The 16820-nt window shown below is 53.6% G+C and overlaps 2 protein-coding genes across 16 annotated transcripts in view; both read left to right on the top strand.

Moving 5' to 3' along the window:
- The window catches only part of HDAC5 (histone deacetylase 5), a 127189-nt gene extending 117187 nt beyond the window's left edge, over positions 1-10002 (top strand). For 9 of the 11 annotated variants that reach the window (XM_074979271.1, XM_074979272.1, XM_074979278.1 and 6 more), the window contains 4 exons: positions 761-894; positions 1816-1900; positions 2279-2432; positions 3310-10002. In XM_074979271.1, coding sequence (XP_074835372.1) covers positions 761-894; positions 1816-1900; positions 2279-2432; positions 3310-3400 — 464 coding nt within the window. In that variant the 3' untranslated portion in view covers positions 3401-10002. Of the gene's footprint in view, positions 1-760; positions 895-1815; positions 1901-2278; positions 2433-3304 lie in introns of all 11 variants that reach the window. The other 2 variants (XM_074979270.1, XM_074979269.1) reach the window with 1 other exon arrangement.
- A 2561-nt stretch (positions 10003-12563) lies between these two features.
- The window catches only part of MPP3 (MAGUK p55 scaffold protein 3), a 97221-nt gene continuing 92964 nt past the window's right edge, over positions 12564-16820 (top strand). For all 5 annotated transcript variants that reach the window (XM_074978726.1, XM_074978728.1, XM_074978727.1 and 2 more), the window contains exon 1: positions 12564-13231. The gene's annotated coding sequence lies outside the window, so the exon portion shown is untranslated. The remainder of the gene's footprint in view (positions 13232-16820) is intronic.

Raw genomic sequence — 16820 nt, 5'->3', positions numbered from 1 at the left:
GTGCTGGTTCCCTGGAAGGTGAAATGCCCCAGGGCAGGGGCTTGGCACCGGGGCAGGTGCTGCTCACTCCAGCTTTCTCCCGTGGGTTCAGTGGCCGGGGGACCCTCGGCTGAAGGGGGAGGTCAGCGGTTCCCAGGCTGCTCTGGGATGGATGTCGGAGCCAGGTGGAGATAGGAGGTGACCTGGGGCCCATTGTGGGCAGGAACCAACCCAGAGCCAGGCTCTTTCCCTGCTGGGTTCCAGCCGGAGCTGAGCCCCCTGTTAGCCCTGGATGTCTCTGCTCCAGCAGCTCCAGGGCCTCCAAGCTGGGCTGCACCTGGTTCTCCTGAGCTCCCAGCAGGCCCCCCGGGTGCTGTGCAGCCGTGGCAGGGGTACCAATACAGAAAGAACGGCTCTAGTCACAGCTGGTGGGACAACTCCATGCACTGCAGGGCAGGGTTCCCAGGGCTGGGACCGCACCGGGCTTTCTGCGGGGAGGAAGGGGAGCCGGTGTACTGCTCTGAGACTCAGTTTCCCCATCTGAAATGGGGACTTAATCCACTGACAAAGCACTTTTTAGCCCCCCAGTTGGAGGCAGTGGTTAGTCTGTCTGGCTGTCTCTGTGCATACAGGCACTCCTGTCTGTCTATCTGTCTCTTTAGCCCCATTCACACACCTGTCTCGCTGCCCCCAGTTATCCCAGTGCCTGGGTGCTGCAGAACTCAGCCAGGAGAGGGCTTGATCGCCACCTGACCCGGGCAGTCTCTCTCTTTTCCTGCAGGTTTCGGACACCTGACCAAGCAGCTAATGAAACTGGCCGGTGGGCGCGTGGTGCTGGCTTTGGAGGGAGGCCATGACCTGACAGCCATCTGCGACGCCTCCGAAGCCTGTGTCTCCGCCCTGCTTGGCGTGGAGGTCAGTTGTGCTCTTTGCTCCTCAGTTTCCCCTCTCGCCTGCTGGCTAGCCTGCAAGCCCCCCCAGGCTGGGACTGTGTCTTACTCGTGTCTGTGCAGCCCTGGGCTTCAAGGCACTACTGGGGTACAGGTAATAAATATGAATGGCTATTGTTATCTGTATTAAGGCAGTGCCTGGGAGCCCAGTCAGGGACCCTGCCCCCTTGTGCAAATACAACAAAGAGATGGTCTGCCCCCAGGAGCAAACTAAGAGGGGACTGCCGTAGCGGGGTCTGGTGGAACAGAAGTCTTACTACAGAGGAATCTGGGGGAAAGTTCCCGGCCTGAGCTGTGCCATGGGTCAGGCAGCTCTGGCGTTCCTCTCCGGCCATGAACTAGACCTGTGTGAAAGTTCTGGGGAGCCTGGGAACAGACCAGAAAGAGTGACCCTGACTGTCCCCATCAGCAGGCAGAAAGGTGTGAAGGAACGAGCCAGCCCAGCCCAGCCAGGAGACTGGTACCAGGAGCCCTCCCAGCATGTGACCCAGGGAGGGGTCCCTAGGGAAGTGCCCCAGCTTTTCACAAAAATGAACGAGGGTCCTGATCCTGCAGTGGGAGCCCTGCAGGTGGGGCCAGTGTGCCCCTCCAGAGCCCCCTGGATCCAGGGCCGTGGGGTTCACTCCCCTCCCAGCAAAGCTGCTGATAAAACTCCCACTGGTTCAGTGGCAAAAACCTTCCCTAGGGGGCTCCGTTCAGGGTCCGCCCAGCCCCAGCTGTTCCGGCTGTAGCTGTTACACAGTGAGGTCTCTGTGTCCTGACGATGCAGGGAGGGGCACTCCCTCAGGGGAAGTAGAGCTGAATGAAGCAGTGGGCAAGGGGACAGGACAGAATATACCTCCGACTCTTTCTGAGACGCTCCCCCTCCCACCCCTCCGTCCCCCAGCTGGACCCCCTGGATCAGGCCCTCCTGCAGCAAAAGCCAAATGTCAATGCCGTGGCCACGCTGGAGAAGGTTATTGAAATCCAGAGTAAGTGTGGCGGGAGGGGGCAGTCGGGGGTGGCTGGCCCAGGGGAGGGGTTGGGGAGTCCCCTCTGGTGGGGCCCTTTGCTTTCCCCACCGGGCAGAACTTCACAGGGGAGAGTAAAAGCAAGTCCCCGATCCACACAATGAGAGCGGGAGCAGGGGGTGGGTGAGGGGTCACAGGATGAGGACACTTTAGCTGTTCTTCCAGTAGGGGGCACTGGAGGGGAAGGTGCGTGAGCACTGGCTGTGCGGGAACTCCCAGCTACACCCATCCCAGCCTGTCCCAGCAGGGGGTTCTGTAGGGGTGCGGCAGGAGTGCTGAAAAGGGTTCTCAGAGTGGGGTTCTCGAGCATCCTTGATAACTCTCCCCCGATGGCTGCAGGCAAACACTGGAGCTCTGTGAAGGGCTATGCCTCCATGGTTGGCTGTTCCTTGCTGGAGGCGCAGAAGGGGGAGGCGGAAGAGGCAGAGACAGTAAGTGCCATGGCATTGCTCTCAGTCGATGCTGAACAAGGAAGCACAGACTGCAGCCCCAGGTAATGACACACAAACGCACACACACACCCCATGCAGCACCCTCTGTCTTTGTCTGGCCTCCTCGTCCTGCGCCGTTCGGACCTTGTTACCTGATTAGCCGCTTTGCGTCTATCCCCTCTATGCAGCGGCCTCGCTGCTTCATTGAGACACACACTGGTAGCATGTTTGTTGGAGATGGGCTTGAGTCTGAATCTGAATCCAGCTCTGAGCTTGCCAGTGGCAGGAGGGCAGAGCTCAAAGCCTCCTGCATCCAGATAATGGGCTCTAAAGGACCATCTCCTGTAGCCCACAGCTGTATGGGGCCTAGGACACAGGCTTGAGCAGTTTTGCAGCCAACCAGTAGAGGGCAGTGGGGCGGAACTGATCGATTCAGCCGACTTGTAGCGGTGTGAACCTTCCGACAGAGCCACCGAAACTGCTGCTCCTGTTGATGCGGCTTCATTGCCGCGCTCGGCACTTACCAAGGGAGGGGCGTTTGTGGGTGAAATTCCCCCTGGAATTTCCTCTGACCTGCTCTCATGAGAGATCCAGCCCCAGGTTCAGTCATGGTACAGACCCCCGTGTGCGGAAGCAGGGCTGGGATTAATGCTGGTGGAGTTTTCTCCCGGTTGCAAGGGAGGCTCAGCATGTGTGGGGCAAAGTTCAGTTTTCCAGGGGTTGCTTACCCCTCTGTCTGCGTTCGTATTGTACCTCCGAGCCCTTTGTTGCTAGACACTGTGCACCGGTGGTTCTCAGCCAGGGTCCCTGTACCCCGGGGGTACGCACAGCTCTTCCAGAGGGTGTAATGCCCCTGACCTGAGATCAGGCCTTCCTCCTGCGCTCCAGCATCTCCCCCTCATATTAACAGCCAGCGTCTCTCTCTTTGCCCTAGAGAAGCGGAGGAGCCGATGGAGTCGGAGCCAGGTGTGTGAAGTGCCAAGCCGTCGTGTGGCTGTCCCTTTTTTGTGGGTTTCTTGGTCATTTGTGATTTCGTTCCCCCCCGAAAAACCAAAAACATTTAAAAAAAAGATTTTTTTTTCTATTAAAAAGAGAAGAAAAAAAAAGTCACACTCGACTCCACAACCAAGCGGTGTGTGTGATTGTGTCCGTCTCCAAGCAGCCGAGCCCACCAGCAGCTCATTCTAAGCCCTGCCCCTTTGGGATTGAGGGGTTCGGTTGGTTTTTATTTCCTTCTCTCCTGTCCTGTTTCTCCATCGTCCTTCCCTTCGAGCGACACGTGGTAGCGGCGCAACGAGAAACTGTTTCACTTTGGGGTTCTTTCGGCTCTGTGCTTGGGAGAGAGGAGATGCGCCGTGGGCCAGCAGATTTCAAATCCAAACGGCGACACCTGTCCTGTTTTCTCTCCCTCTCTCTTGTCTTGTTCCCCTCCTTCGCTCACACCGAAATCCGAGCTCCGTGGCTTTCTTCCTTCCTTGTTTTTTAACCTTCACACCTGAACTCATCTTTCTGTCAATTACGTTGAAGTGGTTGAGACGTAAGTGACTCTGAATTCTAACGGAGGACGGTCCCTGGGGGAGGAGAAAGGAAATATTTGTGCCTTTAATTAAGTCATTTTTTTAATGCCTTAATTTCCCTGTGATTTTCATTTTGCTCTTTTGAGTTCCCGCATCTGAGGAAGCGATAGATCTATAAATACGGGGGCGGAAGGGAAGAATCACATTTATAGTTTGATTCTCAACCAACCCCCTCCCCCTCCACTCTCCCTTCTCCTACCACACGCACTGTGTAATTAGTCCCATTGTAATTAAGAGAGCCATTGTGGATCTGTGTTCACGACCAATGCTTTCTGGAAGTTCTTTTTGTTTTGTTTTCACAAAGCTTCGTCTCGTTGTAAATAATTTGATTTCTTGTCTCGTGTGCACACAAAACGTCCATTCTTAAAAAAAAAAAACACAAAAAAAAAAACCAGAAAAAAAAGGAAAAAAATATTTTTCTTTTCCTGTTACTTCACCAGCCTAAGAGAACTTAGAAGGATTTTAGCTTTAAAAGAGGAAAAAAAAAAGGTATATAATTTTATTACAGATGTATTATTTAATAGTATTTTTTTAATTGTACTGCACATGCTTTTCCATTGGAAAGTCGGGTGGCGGGGGCCGGAGATTTGCAACAAGGACAGAGCTGGGTGGTTTTGTTTTAAATTATTCTTCGGCGTCGGGATTTCTAAGTTTGGGGTGTTGTCAGCCTCCGTGTCGTGTGTATTTTCCCTTCGGTTGAAACCTCTGATGAGGTCTGTCAGGGTCACCATTCCTTTGGGTTTAAGGCTCTCTGGGGCTCCTTGCGGAAGGACCTCTTTGATTATCTCACCATTTGAATTCCCCTTTCTATTGTGCCCTTTCATAGACACCCCCGTGTAATGCCTGTGGCTGCATAGCAAGGAAATACAAGTCATTGGGGGATTTAGGTTTATCCTGATGTGCAGGGGTAGGACAATGCCATGCGAACTCGTGGGAATAGGACCGAGAGACTGTAGTGGTGCTTAGGCCTGGTGCTGGCCCCCTGTGTGGGGTGATAAGGGGCAGCCGCGTTGCATTGACTGGCGGCTTTCACCCTGGCCCACAGGAAGTGAGGCGGGAGGGTTCCGTACCCGTCCTCCACTGTGCCACACAAGCAGGGCATTCTGGGAAGCGGAGAGGGCAGGGGCTAGCCCCCTCGGCTGCTGGGGTGTGGCACTTCGCTCCATCTGTAACGTTCTCAGTACCGGACCCAGATCCAATCACCAGCCCCTCCCCTCTGAGGTGGCGAACCTGAGCCCTGGATCCGACCCACCCTGAGCTTTGGGGTAGGCCTTTTTGCCCGCCAAGGACCCTTCCTTGTAGTCACTTGTCTTCCTTTCCCTGGCTCCAGTCTCTTTTCCCCGACGCTGCAGTGGCAGTACACAAAGGCCCTGTCTACAGTGGGGTTTGATACCCCTCCGTCTCCTCATAGTGATACCCCTTGGCCTCTTCATCCCCCTTTGCAGCTTGTTTAGGGCCAGCTGCAGGCCCCGGCCTGGGGCATGGACTTGATTTTCAGGCCACAAGAGGCTTTCTTTACATCCCCCCCACCCACCCCAGGTTGCTCCTGCAGCCCTGTGCAAGATGTCCCCTCCCACCTGGCTGAGGATGGGCATCAGACGTCCCTGCCTTCCCGAGTCACCGGCTGAGCACAGGGTGTTTCTTACTTGGTCTTACTTGCCTCCCTCCGCCTGTAGTGTTCCTTAGCCGCCAGACTCGAGGGCACAAGCCCAGGCAAGAGGAAAGGTGTGCAGAAGAGAGAGGGAGTCAAAGCACTTTCCGGGCACCTGGCTCCCCCCCGGTGCACCCTGCCCTGGAACCAGAGAGCCAAGTTGGCCCCTTGCCTCTTGTGCCCAACCCTGCTTGAGCACAACTGGGGCAAGTCAGTGCAATATCTCCTTGTGAACGCTAGGTGGTGCTGTTTGTCAGGACAGGACTCCGCCCCCTGCTGCTTTTCTGCTGTCACTGCAGCCCCTCAGTGCTGCCAGGTGATTCAAACTGGTTCTTCCTCTGTAGAGCACCTGGGTGAACCTGTGAGTGGCCAAGGATCAATGCACATGGGCCTTCTCCTTGCTGGCTTTGCAATTCATTCCCTGGCTCCCCAGCCCCTTCCAGTGATGGGTAGCAAAGCGAGTCCTTACCCGGAGCTCTGTGCTCAGATAGCTTTGGCCCAAGGTCTGCAGTGCAAGGACCCAGCTGCCTTGCCATTCATGGTGCTAACGTGCCAGGCAGCTGCAGGACATTTCAGATCCCTGCCACTCTCTGCCTGTGGTGGAGGCCGCTCCTGTTGGCGAGGTCACAACAGCTGGTGAGCCAAGGCCATTTGGCATGGGAAAGCTCACCTTGCTTGTAAGCTGGAAGCCTTGTGATGGCTGATCTGCCTGTGAGGCTAGTGCCTGCCCGTTCTGGCTACGAGTCTGCCCTAGAAAGAGCTTTTGGGTTGACAAACTTATTTTGGGTGAAACTAAGAGGGATGGAGCAACAATTCCCCCAGAGATGGGATGGTGGTGGGGGTTTATGAAGGTTTTCCCATCTCACGTTCTACAGCTCCCCATCCCATCCGTATGCTCCAGGGTGATCCTAGCTAGCGGCTTTGGCTGTGGTGTGGTGCAGGTTGGATGGGCAGGGTAGAGTCTCTGAGCATCGGTGCTGGCAGAGCTGAGCAGGGCACCAAGGTGGTTTATAGGCAGCTGAGTTCACCCAGTGTGAGCAGCTTCACCATGGTGACTTCTCCAGGTGGAGAGCAGGGTCCTTGTAGCAGTCAGTGTAGGGTATGATGCATTTTCTGTTGGTTGTAGGTTCAAATGCAGCTTAGGCTGGCAGTGATTTTGGGTCTGTCTACAGTGTACTGTAAACCCGGGCTCAGAACCCCACTACTGGCCACACAGGTCAGTCAGACATGGGTCAGCAAGTACCCCGAACCGAGGTCCTACAACCTACATGGGGTGGTGAGGAAGTGTCTGAGCCAGCTGCTACGATGATTCAGGTCCCAGCCCTGTCATTTTGCAGGTGGGATGAAGTTCAAGCCTCAGAGGTGAGAAGGTCTGCACACTGCAGAATGGGCTTGTTTGCAGGGCTTGTCACCCCTGCGTCCAGCAGTTGTAAAGCCAGGTGTTCTATACAGTGTGGATGCAGAAGCCCAGGCTGGAGCCCACACGTGTGGGGCCCACAGACCCTTGTTTGCATGCAGTGTGGAATTCGTAGTGCTCCAGTGATGCACTGCAGTGTAGAATTATTAGTGCTCCAGTTATGCACTGCAGTGTAGAATTCGTGGTGCTCCAGTGATGCACTGCAGTGTGGAATTATTAGTGCTGCAGTGATGCACTGCAGTGTAGAATTCGTGGTGCTCCAGTGATGCACTGCAGTGTGGAATTAGTACTGCTCCAGTGATGCACTGCAGTGTACAATTACTCAGTAGGGCCCCACCAATGCACTGCAGTGTAGAATTACTCAGTGGGGTCCCAGTGGGGCACTGCAGTGTAGAATCACCCTGTGGGGTCCCAGCAAGGCACTGCAGTGCAGAATTACTCAGCAGGGCCCCAGTGAAGGCAGTTTTGCTGTGCAACCTGGATGTCAGATTCCCCTCTCTTTTGAGCAGGAAACACTGGGCTCTGGCTTGGGTCTCCATGTCCGCCTTTCACCAGCCCCGACTGGCGCTGAGCTGCGCTGAGACGTGACATGAAGGTGCAAGCTGGCGCTGAATGTTCAGTTGCCAGCCACTTACCCCTCGTGGATACGGTGCCCGGTCAGGCAGCCATGCGGTGGGGGGGGGGTCTCTGCACATGGCCCTGCTGGGCCCATGGGGGAGGTGGATATTGCTCTTGTGACTTTGCTACTTTTCTGTTGTACTGGAGATGTCTGGAACTGAATCCCCCCTTACGCTGCCAGGGTGGCTCTGTCACAGGGCAGAGAGGGCCTGGGGGAGCTTTCCCGGTCCCAGCTTCTCCTGGCCATGCAGGAGACATGAAACCCCAGACAAGGGGCTGGAGCGTGAGGCAGGAAGGAGTTAGGCATGAGGGTCTCCTCGGGCTGTCCCTAGAGGCTGTGGCTCAGTATCCAGCAGAAGGTCTGTGCCCTCTGAGCCACCAGGCACTGGCGACTAGTATGGCTCGCCTGGGCACTCGGGAAAGCAGTCGGTGGCAAGGAGGCTGGGCAGAGGCTCCACTCAAAGGGCCCCAAGAAGTTCAGCTCCTCACCACCCATCCCCAGAGCTGGGTTCTTTCCCCTGACCCTGAGAGCGCAGGCCCCAGCACTGTCCTGTGCTCAGTGCAGAGAGGCAGCAGGCTGCAGAGGGCAATGGAGTCCTGCAGCTGGCGGTCGAGTGCTCTCACTGAGGCATCTTATCCCTCGGCTTACCCCAACACCGCTCTGCTGAGCAAAGCCACTGGAGGAGGGACTCGGGGGGGTCATGGCTGGTCCCATGGTGATCCACCAAGACCCCCCAGTCACCTCCCCAGGCCAGCACAGAGGTTCTTGCCAGGGGCACGGCCATGGGCAGTGTGGTTTGCAAGGCTCAGCTCTGCTGGTAAAAGGGCCAGGCAGAAGCCCTGTTCACCCTGTTCTGTCGAGAACCCCTGTCCCAGTGTGAGTCCCACTTCCCTGGGATGGGCTGGGGCTTCCCTGCTGGGCAGGTGGCGCCTGAGTTCCCTGCTTTCATCCCAGCCTCTTGCGATACCAAGCGAGGTGCCCTCAGCTCTCCCCGACACCTGCTGCTGAGCAGCAGGCCCTGAGCATGACACTAACGCTGCTGGAACTGAGCCCCTTGAAAGGCTCCAGCTGGGTCTTAATCACCTCAAGGCAGGTTCTTCCCGCAAACGGGAGCCAGGCACAGTTACTGCTGGCCCACGGGGCCCCCAGTGCGCAGGGGTGGCTTTAAGGACCTAGCAGCTAGTGGATGGCTTTGGGAGCAACACAGTTTAGGGAGAGGCAATTAAGACCCAGCTGGAGCTGAAAGTGTGTTGCCTTCCAACCCCCTTTGGCTGAATCCTGCCCCAAGCTTGCCCCAGTGGTAGCAGGGTTTCCTCCGTCTCCCCTGTCTGCTCTAGCAATACACCCTCTGCCCTGCTCCTTGAAGCTCCTGTGGGACCTGCTTCCCATAGCTTGTAGTGTAGACGGGACCTCAGGCTCAGGTTGTAGTCCCGCCATGGCCTTTCCCATGCCCCCCTCTAACCCAGTTCCTAAAGGCTGACCAAAGCCCATCTCCACCTGGCAATGCAGCCTTAGTGTAGCCAGCCCAGAGACCAGCTGGTCCAGACCTGTCACCCCCCCAGGTTCAGACCCAGCTACTTTCTGATGCACCTGTACCCAGAGGGCCTTGTTCACTCCCCCCCCTGCACTCCCCATGGTTATTGCACTGGGCCAAGATGGGTGAAAAACATGACCGAGGGTGTCACACAATCTCATTGCACTTGTGCAAATGATTGGGTCGAGGGGAGTCAGCCTCACCCAACAGTGTTGAGCCCCCTCTGCCCAAGAAAAAAACAAATGGTGTTGCAACCCAACACTGATTCTAGAGATGACAGCTGAGGAGAACCTGTGCTGGTTTTCTGCTCATCAAACCCTCCAGCCTTAAAGCAACGGAGAGAAAAAAAAAACCATTTCCCTTTGCTCGCATTGTTTCTCCTCCTGGTAATGAGTTTAGCGGGGGTTGGGCAGTAAGCCAACCACCCCTGCCTTTACAGTCCATCTCGGCTGCAGTTTGGGGGTGTCTGTTTCTGCCGGGCCCTGTTCATCACTCATTTGCAAAAAAAAAAAAAATAGCCCACACTAGACAAGCCAAGGCTCCATTGGCCACCTCTCCGTGTTTGTCCGCAGGTGGATTGTGTTCCATGGTCTCGTTTTCGAGTTTCATGCCGTCTCGGCAGTATTACGTTGTTGGGGGTGGTCTGTGCCGTTTTTGTCTCTCCTGTCCCTCGGAGGTTGTCTGATACCACCCCGGGACGGGAACTGTTTCTGTCCGAGGGTTTGGTTTCGGTTTTCTGCCCTGCTCTCTGTCTCGCTCGCTATGGTTTTCAGTTGAGTATTTTGTAATCTGTTACAATGTTTGTCCTTGTGTAAATAAAACTGTTTCTGGCAATACGTGCTGGTGGCGCTGGTGTGCGTGGGTTTGTTTGGGAGTGTACCTTTCCGCAATGGCACTCCTGCCACCTGGGGGCTCGTCCCAGCTCAGTCGCCCCATCCAAACGATGCCTTTTCTAGCTGCTGTTGCTGCACTTTTCTCCTGGGAGCTGGAGTCAGGCTGGGACCTTTTGGCCTTTGCCATTGTCACCAGTAATAAAGATCCCATAGCTGGAATTTAGCTGATGCATCTGTTGTGAGGCAGAATAGCCTCGGGCCCTCAGTCCCACAGCTGCGCTAATGGGAGTGGGTTCTCTGCAGTGTTATTAGATCGCGAGTGTAGGAACTGCTGTACTGGATGGATTCATCCAGCTCCATTTTCCCTTTGGATGATGGTCGGTTCTGGATGCTTCAGAGGAAGAACCATACAGTGAGCAGATTTTTTTTTCAAGGGGGAAGTACATGGTTTGATAGGGAGGAGTTTTTATCTCACTCTTGCTTCCTTATGGCAGGAGTGACACAGGCCACAGACAAATGGATTGTGCCAGTATGTGCCTTGCTCTGTTTTCCTCGACCCTAAAAACAAATCACCAGGCGGATGGCTTTCATTAATACTAACATCCCAAGCACATGTGTTGCTGGGTCCAGAAAGTCAACTATGTGGGGGCAGAGTGTTTGAAATCAGGGCAGGGGATCCAGGCCCTGAGCTGGGTATATGTCTAGTGGAATGTCTCTGGAGAGCCCTTTTCTCACTGAGGTACCATCCATCCCGGTTTTAATGGAACGGTCCTTTATTCAAGCCTTCTTGCAGGTGTCCTGACTTTTAAAAAAAATATAAATTGTGCTGTATTTTCCAGCCTCACCTTCCCTCTGCTGGTCAGCTGCAGCCACTGCAACCGCAGCAGCCTCCTGTTTACAGCTGGCAGTGCTGGGGGTGGGGTGGCAGGTGGTGCTCTCAGGCAGGGGCAGAGGCAGAGACATGCAGCCCATGGAAGAGTTAGCCTGTGTGTGACAGGGTTCAGGTGTGGGGTGTGCATCACCCCTCCCCCTGTACACCCTAAAATGGGGTTTCTTGTGGGGAGGAGCGGGAGTCTGCTAGAAATTTCAGGCCCCTTGCCATAATAAAAATTAAAAAAGATAACACATGAAAATGAAATAAGGTACAAAAAAGAGCCAGGCACCACTGGAATACTTTTTAAATTTAACAAATGCATTTCTAGCTGTCAAATGCCAAATAATTAACTGTCTAAATATGAGGCCCCCGCCAAATGGCCCTCTGGACAATGAAGGTACATTTAGGATCAGCCAGGAAGGTCACCCAAAGCCAGAACCTCTCCAGCTGGGGGGCCTGGTCTGCAGCATGTCTGCAAACAGAGCTTCGCTCTTGTGGAATGCATCCTTGGAGAGCAGGTTGAGAGCACAGGGCAGAGCATTAGAACTACTTGGACCCACTCCCCCAGGTGTAGCGTCTGCAAGGCAACCTGTTGCACAGCTTCATTTCACAGGGAGCTTGTGTGACAATGTGAGCCAAGGGCTGGGTGTCCCCGGCTGAGGGCCATTTCGATGGGAAAACAAGCCAAGGAGGCACCTCGGAAACAAGGAGCTACTATCCCTCATAGCACCCCCTCCCCACAAATACTTCCCCTTCCCTCCTGTTTTCCCTTTCAGTGGCCAGGCCACAGGCAGCAATTCCCCTGCACTAGAGCAGCTCCAGGACTTGCCTCAGGCCTCCTGCCCAACCCGCCTGGCAGTGTGGGGCAACTCTGGAATGCAAACCCCCATGCTAGCACCCTAACCACTAGGCCACCCTTCCACTACCAAATTGCTCTGGTCTCTGCCCCTTCCCATGGTCCACACACCAGCTCTGCCTCTCCCCCACCCCCCGCTGTCCCATTACTAGGAGCTCCCCCTCCCTTAGCCTCACCCTTGCCCTCTGGTGGAAGCCCTCCCAGCCTACATTCCCCAGAGGCCTCAGCAGGGTTCCAAGGGCACACCACACACTTTCACTGCCCCTTCGGGGCCACCAGTGCAACGGCATAAAGTGCTTTGCTCCCGAGACTGGAGTTCCCTTTGGCATTGCTACAGCCACCCTCGTTTCAGCATTTGCAGAACTGCTAATAAAGCCAGCTTGACTGGCAGCTGGAAGGACCGCATCCAGAGCGGGGTCTGCAGAGCTTTCCCTGTCTGAGCTCCCACATCAGCTCTTCCTCAAAATTTCCCCCAGCAATAACCAAGTGCCAGCGTAAGGGCTCTGCTGCAAGCACTCTAATCGAGAGCACATGGAGCTGCCCCTCCTGCAGCCAAACAGTCCTAGCCATGTGCTTCCAAAGACTCTTAAGCTCTCTCCTCCTGCAACTCCCTCTCTCCTTAGCTGACTGTAGGACTCCGCCTGCAGCCTCTCTGACACAGCTGCTTTCGCATCGCATGTGCCTGAGAGCCCATGCAATGCCCCAGCTCCTGAAGAATAGTAACAGAGATGGAGCCGTGTTAGTCTGTATTCTAACAGAGCAAAACACCAGACATTTTGCGTTTTAAAGACTAACAAAGTAATTTATTTGGTGATGAGCTTTCGTGGGACAGACCCACTTCACCAGCTCAATAGCATGTCCTGTACAGACTGACACCTACAAGTACAGAGGTCCAAAATTTCATTTCAGTGTTTTTTGGACCTCTGTACTTATAGATCCCCTAAGGGATCGCGCTCAGCCCCACTGAAGTGCTACGCGTTTCGGGTCGCCCCTTTCAGGCTCTACTTCCGGGGCAGGCAGAGGCCCCGACCCCTCCCCCGAGCAAGGACGGGCGAGGCCCCGCTGCAGCGATCGCCCCGGAAGGGGTTGCCGTGGCGCGCCCGCTAATGCCGCCCGCAGGAGATTGACGGGAACTCCTCTATTCCGCCCCACACGTTCTTTCGCTCCACCCCGGAAACAGGAACCGGAAGTCATTCGTCCGGGAAGGGGTGGGGCGCTTTCGCGGTAGCTCTCTACGGAAGCGGACCGGAAATCTCTCCCCGCGGTGCTCACAATAATCGTGTCCCCGCGGACGCAGCGACCGGAAGGAATTTCGCGGGTTCGCTCCGTAAGGGCATCCGACGGAGAGCCGTGACCGGAAGTGATGGCCCCGGATGCGCTCTCCCACCTTCCCTGCCCCGCGAACCCCAGCGGGCCTGGCAGAGCGGGACGCCCGGAGTCGCTCTTGCGGCGCGGCCCCTTCGCTACGACGTCCGCACCAGCAAAGCTCGGCCGCACAGGGTAAGTCCCGGTCGGGCCTCGCAACGGCTGACGGGAAATGAAGTCAACACTGCCTTTCCCGTCATGCACCGCTTTCCCCTCCCCAGCGCGCCGCCCTCCCGCTGTGACGTTGGAGCCCCTTCTCCCCCCGAGCTGGACATCCGGTTCCCCTAGGGGACAGCCCCCCAGCAGTGCCAGACCCTCCCTCTAGTGAGCGGGGCACCAGGGTCCCCTGTGGGACAGCCCTGGTCCCCTCTGGGCCCTGCTAGCCCTGCTGCTACTGAGCTAGGCACCAAACCCCTCCCTCAATAGGACAGCCCCTGCAAAACCCAGACCACCCCACGCCGCCCCTACTGAAGAGGACACCGGGTTTTCCTATGGGACACCCCCATTACAGCCCAGCCCACACCCCCCCTGCCAGTCCCCACCCCCCGAGTTGGGTGCCCGGATCTGCCTACAGGATTTGAGGTGTGGATATATCAGGGATTTACAGAGAGGTGGTGTTGGCTTATCTGTCCCTTTCCCAATGGTGCCTGTGAGTGTGAGCTTGTCAGGTGCAGAGAAAGGCCAAAACGGTAATGATTAGGGTTATGGAACAAGTGCTGCTGTAGGAGAGGTTAAAAAGGCTGGGACTTGACCTGTTTGGAAGAGGCACAGCAAGCAGGGGATATGAAAGAAATCAGTAAAGTAAGGCTTGGTGGGGAGATAAGAGACCTTAAAAATGCTTTACCTACATAGGCTTCTACTTAAAAGCTTTCCAAGGTCACAGATTCCCTGGCCTTGGGAGGTAGCTGCCACCACTCAAGTGAGGAAAAACACCTTTTCTTCATGACTCCAGGAAGAAAGCACTTAGGAATTTTTTCCAGAGGAATACCCTAAGCTTTTTTTTTTCCACAAGAGAGCTTGAAGAGAGAAAACAAGCTGCAGTCTCCTGATAGCTGACCTCTCAAGTCTTCAGCATGAATACCCAGAACTCCTAGTACCTTCTAGGACATAAGATTCAAATCAGTGCCTTAAAAAAGGTGTTTTCATTAACAAAGTGAAAAGTTATATCTGATAACGCACACTTAGTTACTTTAAAACACCTAGCAACTGAAAAAAGAATAATTCAAAAACACACACAACACAAGCACACAATTTCAAGCTTGAGAGGTACACCACAAAAGTGACTAAGCCGGGACTGAGACTCAAAACAGAACAATTGAAGGATTTAGAGATGAGCTGGTTTCCAAGTGAAGCTGTCCAACAGATAAGCACTTCTGGCAAGCTTTATCCCGGAAGATGCTACCATGGAGTAAATTTGGGAACACACCAAAACAGCCTGTAAAGAGAGCTGTGACAAGACACTGGAGAGAAAACAAGGCTTCACAAAGAATGGATCACAGCAGAAACTCTGAGAAAAGCGAAGGAATGAAAGGACAGAAAAGTGGCAGTCAACAATAGCAAAATGAGCAGCCAAGGCAGAAGCTCAGACTATTCAGAAGCCAACAGAGAAGTTAAAAAAGGATGTAAAATGGGACAAGAAGAACTCTGTGGAAAACCTTCCACAACAAGTGGAACAAGTTGCAGGACAGAGAAACTTGAAAGAGCTGTAGGACATCAAACAAAAGCTAGCTGGGTCACAGCATACAATGGATCAGCCACCAGTACAGATAAGGAGGGGCATGTGCTAACAAACCCAAGTGAGAAGGAAGACTTTGGCCCACATGGAAACTCCAGAGTTACCACCTGCAAATATACCTCTAGAAATTAACATCAACAGACCTACAAAAGAAGAAATCAGAAAAGCCATTGCCCATCTGAAAAGCGGAAAAGCACTTGGCTCAGAAGCAATCAAGGCAGGTAGTGAGACATCAGTCAACATGATGTATAATCTATCTGGGACACTGAGAAGGTCTCACAAGACTGGAAACTTGGCTACCTTATCAAGCTTCCAAAGAAAGGCAGCCTGAAGACTCTCACCTTCCTGTTTTGCAGTGAGCAGAAAGTGTTCGCAAAACCCAGTTAGCAGGGCAATTTATGCTGAAATGCATAGATGTCAGTGAAGTGTCAACTTGAATTTACTGACACAAACTTCATTAACACAGAGATAAGGTTGCCCAGAAGTTGCTGGTGTCCTTTCTAAATGTCAAGTTCAGCAAAAATCAACCCTGGAAAATCAGGAACTACTAAATTAACATTGATACCCTGTGCAAACTTAATGCTTCCTCCCTTAGCTGGGCAGTATCCGTGGGGAGTTACCTGCATTCCAGCTGCATTCACTGTGTTCGGTGCAGGCATCATTTGGAACAGCTAGGTAGAGGATTGATTGTGATAGGAAGTAATCTGGGGTTTACTGCGAGGCCCTTTCGACACTATGTGGCACCATCAATTGACTTCAGCTATGCAAATAGTGTAGCTGAAGTTAACATACTCATCGTGGCATCTTGTGTGCAGTAAGGTCGGCGGAGGCCATTGACACTGGCTACTTCGTTTGTTTTAGGGGAGTACTGGCGTCGACAGGAGAGTCCTTGGAGGCAGATTTATTGTGTCTAAGCAGATGCAAGAAATCATCAGCCTATGACTGATTGCGGCAGCATCGATCCTGGGCATAGTGTAGACATACCCTCAAGATCATCTCAGAACTAAATTTTAATGTAAGATCGGGATCCAGGGCACCTGCCTTTCTTCCACCTACTGTCCCCAACCCTCAAATGAGATAAAAGGAAAGGCATATGGGTATTTTGCTAGGTCCAGGATGCATAATTTCAGCATTGCATTCTGCAGGTTTCAGTGGCAGGGCACTTGTACTCTATTCGCTGAAGACTGCCACTATCTATAAAGGCAGAGTACAAGTATGTGTGCTATGGGCACATTAGGTCATCCCTCGAGAGGGCAAAGTTAAGATTGCAGTGTTGTGTATCTTAACTCTGCAGTTCCTGGTGTTCAGAGATTTGAGTTGTGCTGAACTTGGAAGGGCATCAAGCAACCTTAATTCTACATTAGCAAATTTTTATCAGTGAATAGTGTTGAGTTGCAGTGAACCAGCTGTCACGCCCATGCGCCATGATTTTTGAAAACTGGCATCTGAATATGAGTGCTTAACTCAAAGACGCTTTAGGCGAAGTGCATCATGTAACGTGTCACTTTTAAAGTTAGTTTCTGCTGACTCTGTGTATTCTATCTTTGCTGGACCAGAGAATCCCAAATTTCAGAGGTTCAGCCTGTAGAAGTCTCTGGCAGGAGTCTCTCTCAGTCGGGCTCATTGAATGGATCTGTCACCATGAGGCAGGGGTGCTGAAGCCCTGAGCTTTGGTCTCAGACAAGCCACAGAAAGAAGAATGAGACCCTTTAGGGGTGTCAGGTGCATTGAAGTTGTTTCTCTAAGAGATTGTTCCAAAGTTGGAGCATAAACAACCCAACCGTGTCTGACTAAATATCCTCTTTCTACTCACATTTCTTATTGCAAGATTTCCCGACCTGGTTCTTGGCTTAATTCATCTCTCCCCACTCACCTTTGCTCACACAAAAAACTGCGGCTGGCAAATCACTGCTTCGTTCCAGAAATCACTCTCTTGGCTTCTTGCCAACCCTGCCAGGAGCTTTTCAGGGACCCATTACGTCTGAGTTT

Source organism: Carettochelys insculpta, chromosome 28 (assembly GCF_033958435.1).
Source record: "Carettochelys insculpta isolate YL-2023 chromosome 28, ASM3395843v1, whole genome shotgun sequence".
Lineage (NCBI taxonomy): Eukaryota > Metazoa > Chordata > Testudines > Carettochelyidae > Carettochelys > Carettochelys insculpta.
This window is presented reverse-complemented; position numbering and strand designations above follow the sequence as displayed.